This window comes from Copadichromis virginalis, linkage group LG12, assembly GCF_057382275.1.
Source record: "Copadichromis virginalis isolate Kocher_CV1m ecotype Utaka linkage group LG12, C_Virginalis_male_GT1.1, whole genome shotgun sequence".
NCBI lineage: Eukaryota > Metazoa > Chordata > Actinopteri > Cichliformes > Cichlidae > Copadichromis > Copadichromis virginalis.
Window position 1 is genome coordinate 7,084,506 of NC_140629.1, and position 11,220 is coordinate 7,095,725.

Genomic DNA, 11,220 nt, shown 5'->3' on the forward strand with positions numbered 1-11,220 from the left:
GCCACAGATAAGTGCATAATGAATGTGCTGTAATTCAGATTACACCTGTGTCTGTGTTTATGTTACGATGTGTTTATCCGGGTGGCACTAAGTGCGATCAGTAGTTGGTAACTTGAAAAGAAAAAGTTAGATTTTAATGATCTCAGTTCGGGCACGGACAGCAAAGACCGTGCAGAAACCTGCTCGTCGTTGAGTGTGATTTTGTTGAGCTGGAGCTGCAGGGCGGAAAGGAGGAGATGCATGAGTGACTTCGTGTCTCCCCAGAGGGTGGAGGCTTTCTGCAAAAGCTTGCAGGTTTCCCCTTGTCTTCTGTTGTTGCTGCGTCAAATGATGCGCCGGCGCCTTCCCTATAAAAGCACCTGTCCCGGGCAGACATCACTCGCATCTCACTTTCTCTCTCTCACACACACACTCATCCTGTCACACTCGTGAACTCCACACACACACACTTCCCTGTGCAAAGCAAAGGCATCGGCCCAATTCAACCGAGGTGAAGGAACCATGAGTTACTCCAGCGAGATTTACAGCAGCTCCTATCGGAAGATCTTTGGAGATGCCCCCCGCTCCGGTCGCGTCGGCCTGGGTAGCAGCAGCCCGTCCCGCCTGCACTCCGCGGGATACCGCAGCAGCCACCGCACCTATGGTTCCCCCTCAGCGATCTCCTCCACCACCACCTACCGCCGGACAGCGGCCCCCGGCCGGGTCTTCTCCTCCATGCCGGACCACGCGGTGGACCTGACCCAGTCCACCGCGGTCACCAACGAGCTCAAGATCATCCGCACCAACGAGAAGGAGCAGCTGCAGGGCCTCAACGACCGCTTCGTGTCCTTCATCGAGAAGGTGCACAACCTGGAGCAGCAAAACAAAATCCTGGAGGCCGAGGTCACACTGCTGCGCCAGCGCAACAGTGAGCCTTCTCGCCTGCACGAGCTCTACGAGCAGGAGATCCGCGAGCTGCGAGCGCGCGTGGAGGAGCTGACTCACGAGAAGAGCCAGATGCACCTGGACTGCGTGCAGATGAACGACACCCTGGAGCGCATGAAGGAGAAGTTCGAGGAAGAAAGCAGGCTGCGAGAGGAGGCGGAGAACACCCTGAAGGGCTACCGGAAGGACGTCGACGACGCCACCCTGGCGCGCCTGGAGTTGGAGAAGAAAGTGGAGTCGCTCCTGGATGAGATCGCCTTCCTGAGGAAAGTCCACGAGGAGGAGCTGCAGGAGCTCCAGGCTTCACTGCAGGCCACACAGGTACACGTCCCACGGGGGTCTGACGGCCTGCCCGTAGACACGCAAGGATTACACCCGCCGACGGTCAACTGGTCAGAAATGCGATTAACCACTAGTTTTAAAGCCACAGAATATCACCAGAAACACAGTGTTACCCACGAACACAGGTGGTCTCCAGGCTTGAGTGTTTTTACACTTCATAATCACCTTAGTGGCCACAAACAAACTACAACAGAGGAAGTTGTTGATTTGTTGCACTCAACACAACAACAAACCCTTTTTTCTTTCTTATTTTTGTGAGTAGTTCGGGAAAGCAGTGACCTACAGATGTGTTAGGATGTAAAAGTCTGTCGGCAGCCGTCTTTTCTACGTCGCTTCGACGTGCTGAACGGCGCGCACATGAAAATTAATGGCACTGCAGTTCCGTTTCAGCACCACGCGCTGTCCTCCCTCCCGCTCTGAAAGCAGGAGAGTCGCGAGCGTCCCTGCGGTGTCCCGCGCGCTCCTGTGCTCACGCCCCCTCGTGCCAACTTAAAGCTGTTTTTGAAGTGTCTGTTTTTCGGTCGTTTCGTGTAGAGAATTGCCCAGAAAACTGACTGACATTATGAAAGTGCGACAGCGGAGAGATAAGCTACCTGCTTTGCACCAAGGTCAACTATAAAGTTCATGTAAACTACTGTAAGGCCCGCCGTTAGCTTGCTACCATTTCCTAAAAGAGAGGGGGGGGGGGGGGAGAGGGGGCAGAGGGGGGAGAAAATGCGGAGAAATAGCGCAGGGGTGTGGTCGTCCCAGGCAGGACAAACTCTAGCGCTTGTTTCGTGTAGGTTACATATTAACGTGATAAACTGCCTTCATGGGGCAGTATGGCGGTTCAAACCATTTCCCACTTTGTTCTAACCACGTGTGACGCGCATAGCTCGAGTTTATGCGCAAGAGTGAGTTATTTTCATGTTTATTGGGATGTTATTTATGTCCCGCTGTCGACAGAGCAAGATAAAAAGAAGAAAATTTGCGTGAAACTTGTCTTTATGTGAAGCGACGTCCTTTGCGAGCTTGTGCTTATTAAGTTAGTCACGAACTGGTGGTTGCTAGGTAGATTTCTCCAGGGGTTCTCATTTCCCCCCCCTATGGGGAATTTGAGTACCATAAAAGCCATTGACAGCACAGCTTTCTGCAGCAGAGATGTCTGAGTCAGCAGTCCATTCATCAGCGCCGCAGTCCACCACCTCAGCTCATCAGCACACCGCTCACCTTAAACATTTATGTTGCGGCGCTAGAGAAGAGGGTAGTTTAGCTGCAGCACAAGCGCATTAACATGCATTAACAGTATTCAGTATTTAAAAGAAATTCACAATGACACGCTGATATTTTCATCAGGTTAATAGCTACAGATAAGCCAGAGTTAGAATGGCTTTGTTTGTCATCCATGGTGACAGTGATTTCAGCAGTTTGTTGTTACAGTCACCACTTTTCAAAGGACAGACATCCAATCAGAGAAACACTAAGATTTACCCACTGAGAATTAAAAGCATAGACTTTTCCAGCAAACAAACAAGCTGTGTTTGTGGAAAATGATGGTTCCACATTATATAATAATATGGTTGATCGGGATCAAAATGAACTTATAATTCTTAATCAGTGAGCTAAAATAGTTTTTGAAATGTACACAGCTTATAATTGTGCATCTCTTAAATATAAGGATGAGTGATTTAAAAAAAAATGCTACATTTTATTTACAGTTGTAAACTCAACATATACAGTAAACACAAACAATTTTTACTTTCTACTTTTTTCAATCAAGGTGTCAGTGGAGATGGATGTCAGCAAACCTGACCTGGCTGCAGCCCTGAAGGACATCAGGGCCCAGTATGAGAGCCTGTCAGCTAGGAACCAATCCCAGGCAGAGGAATGGTACCGCTCCAAGTTTGCCAATGTGACTGAGGCGGCTGCCCGCAACCAAGATGCCATCAAGCACTCCAAGGAGGAGCTGAGCGAATACCGCAGACAGGTGCAGGCCCGGACCCTGGAGATTGAGGCCCTCAGGGGCCACAATGAAGCTCTGGAGAGGCAGATTGCAGAGATGGAAGATCGCCATAACAATGAAATTGGTGAGATGCAGGTATGTAAATAATTGTATTTTTTATACCTTTATTAAGCTAATTGTTAGAAACCTTAAAAAAGACTTTACCGTATTATTTACAGACAAAAACAACCAAAAAGTAGCTAACAAAATTGAGGAGTTAATAATAAAAGCCATAGGTCACATAAGGCTAATGCTGGCTAATATGTGCATGTGTCTGTTTGTGCATACAGGATACCATTCAGCAGCTGGAAGGTGCCCTGCGTAGTACGAAAGGAGAAATGTCTCGTCATCTACGTGAATACCAGGACCTACTGAATGTTAAGATGGCACTGGATATTGAGATTGCTGCGTACAGGTCTGTAATATTACAAACAGAACAGCAGTCATCATTTTGGCAGGTGGAACTAAGCTGAAAACATACATACAATAATAATAGCACAGTATGTTATAAACCTAGGTGTGACAAAGGACCCGATGCACACAACGTTGCTGAAGGTTCAATGTTTATTTACAGTGGGGGGTTTTCATATCGCCACACCTTTGGTTGTGCAGCTTTTCAGCTGATGTCTCAAGCACAGCATAGATAGCACACACAGCACACCAGTAGGTCCCGGTGTCCTACTCAAAAGAGAGGGCATGATTATATGATGGGGGTCAGCCGTGTGGGTCAGGCTCCCCTGACACCACACCACAAACTCGCTGCTCCATCCCTCCAACCATCTGTGCCCCTGGCCTTTGGACTACCTTGAACTTATAAGGCTGGAGAGCCAGTTACAACCGTGGGGGGTGATCTGGACATTGGCATCCTTCATGCGATGGAGCCACAGCAGCAGGGTGTGATCTGGAGAGAAGGTGAATGGATGGCCCTAGAAGTAATAAGGAAGAGAATCGACCGCCCACCGGATGGCCAGGAACTCCTTCTCCATGTACCACTGCCCACTGTGCTGGCCTCCCGTTCTGACAGTTTCCTGCTGATGTACACGACGGGGTGATCAACCTCCCCCACCCTTACCTGCTGGGATAACATGGCACCCAGCCCTCTGTTTGAAGCATCAGTGTGTAGAATAAAAGGGAGGGAAAAGTTAGACGTTTAGAGCAGGGGCTCAGGGACTCCAAGACTGCAGCCACCTGCTGCACATGCTCTGCCCAGGTGTCACTGTGGATGATGATGTCATCCAAATAGGTGGCAGGATATGCAGCGTGCAGACGCAGTACACCGAGGCACTGGAAGGTGGCGGGGCGTCCGAACACGCTGAAGGGCAAATTGGTACAAAGCATACGGAAGGGGAAGGGGAGTTTTTTTCTCCTTTGACTCTGCAGACAAAGGAATCTGCCAGTAGCCTTCCCTGACACCAGACCCTGAACCCGCTGCTCCACCCATCCCCTGCAGCTGAGTGACAAACCACACCCTGCCACACTAGGAAAAACAGTGTTTGCAGATCACAGCAGAAACAAAATTACTGTTCCAAGTGAACTTGTGATCTTCGCCTATGAAACCATTGCTTCAAAGGCTGAGACCCGGTCTGCAACCACTCGCACTCAGTTGCTGTCTTCAAGTGACTTTGGTGTGTCAAGATAAAGTCTGCTATGAGTTTGCATCTGTATCTTAGTCATTGCTAACCAGTTGCACTCAATCTGTCTGGGTTTATAAATTAGACAACACTTATTTGCAAACTTTTGCCAATCTGTCTGAGGGTGATTGCACTTAGGCTGTATCAGACTGTAATTGTTTGCAGACAAGTCACCTACCACCAAGTGACCTGTACAATCACTTCACGGTCGTAGGTGGACACCCAGAGACTGATTGGATGAGTTTGTTCTACACGCAACCTCTGAGGAGCAAACACAACTACTTCCAATCAGTCACGAAATGTAGAAAAATGTACAAGGCAATAAGTGATGTTTCCTAGTCACAAAGAGGTTGTCATCCTACTTTTACTCTGGCATGAAAGGCAATTATTGTAGGATTGGATGTGGCAGTTTCAAAATGGGACACAGCAGCCACTCTGGAGCTTTAGCTACGTGTCTCTCTTAGCTGATTTTTCTTTCAGTTTTACAGCACATGACCATTGTAGCAACTGGTGTTATTTTCCACCATTTCCAGATACCTATAGGATGGAAATCATAAAAAAGTTACACAATACTTGTCGGCAAAAAAAGCTTCAATGCAGCTAGCTGGTGGTCACTTATCAAGAGCTTCATTCAACAATATATTTACTCTTTCGTTCATTGACTGGTTCTCAAAGTGACTGATAAGAGGTCAGCATCATAGTCTGTTTAAAAGAAAAATCTAAGCATGATCTCAGTATGGTGCTCTTACACAGTGTGTCTTTTGTCCCCTCACCCCCAGTTGGTGGTGGCAAATCGCTGCCCCCCTGAGTCTGGTTCTACTGAAGGTTTCTTCTTGTAAAAAGGGACGTTTTCCTTCCCACTATCTCCATAGAGGTGGTTGGGTTTTTCTTCTGTATTATTATAGGGTCTTTACCTTAAAATATACAAGCTACTGTTGTGATTTGGAGCTATATAAATAGTTGAATTGAAATTGTAGCTTAAACACATCCCAACATGATCCTGGGACATTTGCTTCATGTCACACGAGAGGAGTGCTCCCTCACCTACTTTCCTAAAATGTGATTTTAATGCTTTCACTAAGAGAAGTCAGACACTTCCAACTGAAATAAGATGATGTAAAACTGCAAAAGCACCAAAACAGACAGCAGAGGTGCTTCATCTGATATCACGGTGACATTAGATCCCTTCAGAGTGTCTATCACTGCACTGAGCATCTAAAAGTAGCACGTCCAGTGTAGGCGGTGACGTCACCTTTTGTCCTCTGTTTCTCCATCTGCACAGGAAGCTGCTGGAAGGCGAGGAGTGTCGCCTCAGCTCTGTCGGCGGCGCAATGGTCCAGTCTGGCTATCCCGGCTTTTCCTACATGTCCGCCCGCACCTACACTCTCGGCGCTTACAGGAAGCCCGGAGCTAAGCCTGAAGAGGAGGAGCAAGAGGAAGCGGAAGAAGAGGAGAAGGAAGAGGACGAGGAGGGAGAAGAGGAGGGTGAGGAGGGAGAAGATGGTGAGGAGGGAGAGGAGGACGGTGAGGAGGGAGAAGAGGGCGAAGAGGGTGAGGAGGAGGAGGAAGAGGAGGAGGAGAAGCCAAAAGAGAAAGAGGAGAAGAAGAAGGAGAGCCCCACCGGGAAGAACAGCAAGAGCTAAACTGCTTTTGTCATCACTGTCATCAATAACGCATTCCACGTTCCACGATCAGTCACCTATGGATCTGTTCATGTTCACATCATCTCACACAGACACACACACATCTGCACAATCCAGATGCCTCACACCTGTGTTTTTCAGTCTCTGTTTGCTCTGTAAGTGATTAGTTCAGTCTTTATTAGATGGAAAAGGAGATTTAGACTAGCTAGTACTACAGTAGCAAAAGAGTTCAAATCACTTCCATAAATCTGCTGTAGCTGTCACTACTCTACGTCACAGGAGTACAGAGAAAAGCGCAGGAAGCTAGCACGATGCCACCGAGTTTCACAAGTCTGAAAAGGGGAATGATCCGTCTTTTGACCAAGCAACAGCAAACGTGCCATTGGTAATTAATATTCACAGTAAGAGCAATCAAAACCTGTCAGCACACAGACTTTTAAAGAGAAACGCACAGATCCTGGAGCATGTGAAACAGCCAGTCCAACTTTACGGTGCTATTTGATTTTTACATTTAAAAGTTGGCGATTCCTGTAAGTTAAAGATTTTGTCATTGAATGAAGCGTCACCAGCTCATTCCTGAATGTCGCCCTGTTAGGCAGGAAATTTTCTGTCCTGACTGGAAGTCCCAACTCCTCATTTCACACGGCAGGTGAATGCTTCCTCTCCTTTCCATTAGCCGCTGCTTAGTTCTTCATTTCACCCCCTTTAATTTTCTCCCTCCTTCTTAACTGCAGCATAGCACAGTAATACTGGCAAACCTGGAACCTGGAAAAACATAAATGTACATGGGTGGAAAGGTAGATTGCTTCAGAGTCGCTGGGTGTGAAAATGTAGAGTTTCAATTGCTGCTGTATATATTTTGGGAATATAAGTCCTCCCTTTGATTGAATCATTTGTCATACACTTTATCTGATCATCTCACACACCAGCTTGTTTTCTTTCCCCTCACATAAACATGGTGGTGCTTTGGTTTCATGTAGCTGAAACAGGAAACAAGGTGAAGGTGAGTGTAGGTGTTAGGAGCAGGCAGGTGGTGCTGACGCTGACAGTCCTCAGCCAAGACTGCAAGTGTCTGTTAGAGTAGATTCTCCTGGGTTTATGGTTTATGTATACAGAGTCACATAAAAGGGCTATTTTCCCCATAACTTCTTCTATCACCTTCTGTCATTGTCCTTCATCATTTCTCTCCCTTGCTTTTATTATTTCTTTATTGACAAATGAATCAACCAACGGATATGAATGCATGGCCTGATTCTCGGAGCTTGAGTATCTGCTGGATGAGTAGATTTTTGCTTGTTGTGTTCAATTAAAAAAGAATTGCCTTAATCATAAATGAAAGTTAAAAGAAACATGTTTTCACCTGCAGCTCACTTGTTTCTGGGGAAGTAGAGGAGTGCTGACACTTTCCAAACCGTTCTGCTTTACAACTGTGACTGTACGTGCTGCTCTCTCATGCAGTGATGTTCCTCTCAAAGCCAAATAAAGACATTTATTAACCAAAAAGCATTTAACCACGTCTGTGTCTTCTTTATTCACTAAAAGCTAAGCACACAAACATTCATGCCTGTAGTTCTGAAGTTAACATTTTGTTTTATTTAATTTAGGTAACTTGCTAACATTTTTCTGTTGAAGATAAGGAAGTTATAACATGTTATACATATTACAGAAAATTTGTTACAGTCTTGTTTACGTTTTAAAAATTACATAAAAGCAACATATGAGTTTAACCCTTTAAAGCCATGAAATTTCAGGTGGGTGGGTTCATTTCTCTCTCCCTTCCTAAGTCTGGTTCTGACCGAGGTTTCTTCCTGTTTAAAGGGAGCTTTCCCTTCCTGCTGTTGCAAAGTGTTTGCTAATGAGGGACTGTTTGATTGTTGGGGTTTTCCAGAATACTGGATGGTCTTCATAAATAAAGTGCATTAAGACAACTGTTGTAATTTGATTATATAAAAATTCACCTGAATCAAATTGAAGAAAAAATCAGCAAGATAACTTGATAGCCACCTCAAAGGTTTTCTTGCTGCATACTAGCTAAACTACTATGGTGACAGTTAACAAATCAGGTACTCACTGCACTCTTGGTGTCACAGCTTTGCTCTGTTGCTCCTTAAAGGATAAAGACAACTTGAGTAATATACTGATAAATGGAACAAAAATAAAGCAATTAAGAGCTCCAAAGTGTTTTAGCATCAAAACTTTTTCCAACACATCCACATGTACCAAAATATTATTGGACAAGTGCTAGATACACATAAGACATACTTATAGGTGCAGAAAACTTAATCAACGAAACAGTTAATCAACATTAATCAGAATTTTTTTTAAAAATGGTTTCTTTAACTCAAAAAGGAAAAACTAAATAGCTCTTGTTAAAATAGTTAAACAAAAGCAAATTAATTAAACTACTTAAATCTTATTCATTCAGTGGCAACCATGGATTCAAACTTATTTGAAGAAGTTTGTATTTAAAATGTATATAAGGAGTAAAATTAATGTCTGGAGTCTATATATATGTACAGTGCTTACTGCTAAAGCTGACAGTGACAAATTATGCTGCTGAAAAGGTTATTTGAAGTAATGAAATATGATAATTCCACTCACTGGAAAAGATGCTACCGATATGATGATCAACGACCCCCCTGCCACTGGGTAAGAGTCTCCTTTAAACGAACTTGCTCATACCTAAAACAGCCTATTAGGGGGAAAAAATGTTGTGATTTGGCGCTATATAAATAAAATTGAATTGAACTGAATTGTATTGAATTACTGTTAGTCTCCCTATCAGAATCACAAGCAACAGAGATCAGTTTTAGGATTAAAGTTACTTGCTTCCTTTCCTCTTGTGACAACAGAGGAGCCAAGTATTGTTGCTTGTTTGCTAACAAAGATCTTGTTTATGGAAATGAGCCTTAAAATTTAGCCCCAAACCAGGGGTGATTCTAGGCTTAAAATGTAGGTGGACTCAGCTCCCAATCATAATATCATACATGCAGTGTCTATCAATTAATATCAATGGAATATGCTGTTTGCAAATGTAATCAACCCTTTTTACATTTTCAAATCTCAATTTGATTAGATGAACATTTCAATATTGCCTTCAAAAGCAACCTAATTAGTTAGATGACCTGTTGTCATGGGTGAATAATTTCAGAGATTTCAATCTAATCCACCCGTTGTAAGGTGGAGCCTTTAGTTATCAAACCCAAGGCAAAGGCTCTGTTATTGAAGAGGTTAAAGAAAAATTTATGGTAAAGCAGATAAAATGAGAAACATGCACAGCATTATTTCAGTCTCTTAATCACACAGAGGCAGTCCACCAAATAATCAAGTGGTATTGTTCAGTGCAGAAACTAAAAAATCATGCTGCCACTCCGCAGACCTGTACATGGAGGAAACTAGCAGAGTGTTTTTTATATTAAAGTTTCTGGAATCATACAAACCCGGCCTTTATTATGCAGACTCAGCATGGAGCATCACGAGAATAAATTTGTAGTCCGTCACATCAGTGTAGTGGCATCCATCCTGTTCAGCCACATTTAGAGTGATATGAATCCTGTAAAATGCTGCCATTCATATCAATATGCTGTGTGGAGAATGTCCACTGGTATTTTTAAGTAAGTGTACTACTGAAAAGCATGCAAAGCATCCATGAAATTCAGGAAAAACTACTTGTCTATTACAATGTTAGTTTTCCTATATTTCAGTTAAAATGTGTCTTTCTGCCAGCTAGTGTCAGAAAATAATACTAAAATACAATATTATTAATACTATTACTATAGTAATTTTTAGGAGTGTTCTGGTGAAATCTGGGGATCAAGCAACCACAAAAAGGGTCTGAACTCACCTATGCCCCAAACATTATGTGGCATGTTTTAACTTTGCAGAAAGGTTTGAAGCCGTGCTGAAAGAGATGTGAGCTATTAATGTCCCAAGGTTTATAAATTAAAGTATCACTCATGGAAACAGGTGGCACATAAAATGAAAGCAAATTAATTTCTGCAACAACCTCAAAAGCAATGCAGAAAGCCACAGAGTCCCACTGGAGTATATTCCTATTCCACTTTATGCTGAACAGTCACATCAGCTACATTTCCATCACAAATATGTGCAAATGTATAAAAATAGTGTATATGATGGATGCTAAAACGATGTGCTTAATGCCCCCCACCCCTCCGCGACTGACATTTGCTCCTTCTATGCCTGACACTGAAGCTGACACGTCATCGACACATCCCAGCTGACAAGGTGATGCTTTTATTGTTTACACATTAGCTGACACGTATGTACACATTATTTCTGTAACTCCATGAAAAGCCTTCCATTAAACCAAAATGCTGCAGCAAGAGTACCAACAGGGACTAGAAAGAGAGAGCATATTTCTCCCATACTGGCTTCCCTTCATTGGCTCCCTGTTAAATACAAAATTGAATTCAGAATCTGGCTTCCACTTACAAGATCTTAAATAATCTTATCTTAATGACCTTGTAGTACCATATCACTCTATTAGAGCGCTTCGCTCTCGCACTGCAGGCCTACTTCTTGTTCCCAGAGTATTTAAAAGTAGAATGGGAGGCAGAGCCTTCAGTTTTCAGGCCCCTCTTCTGTGGAACCAGCTTCCAGTTTGGATAAAGGAGACAGACACTATCTCTACTTTCAGATAAGGCTTAAAATTTCCTTTTTGCTAAAGCATATAGTTAGA

General features: G+C 43.9%; 1 protein-coding gene across 1 annotated transcript; it reads left to right on the plus strand.

The window, feature by feature from the left end:
• Window positions 1-220: 220 nt before the first annotated feature.
• Window positions 221-8,032, plus strand: neff1 (neuronal intermediate filament family member 1). Its single transcript, XM_085474525.1, has 4 exons — window positions 221-1,245; window positions 3,026-3,343; window positions 3,538-3,662; window positions 6,161-8,032. Exons 1-4 carry the CDS (start codon window positions 502-504, stop codon window positions 6,519-6,521), a joined length of 1,548 nt encoding a protein of 515 aa, XP_085330651.1. The 5' UTR covers window positions 221-501; the 3' UTR covers window positions 6,522-8,032.
• Window positions 8,033-11,220: the final 3,188 nt, after the last annotated feature.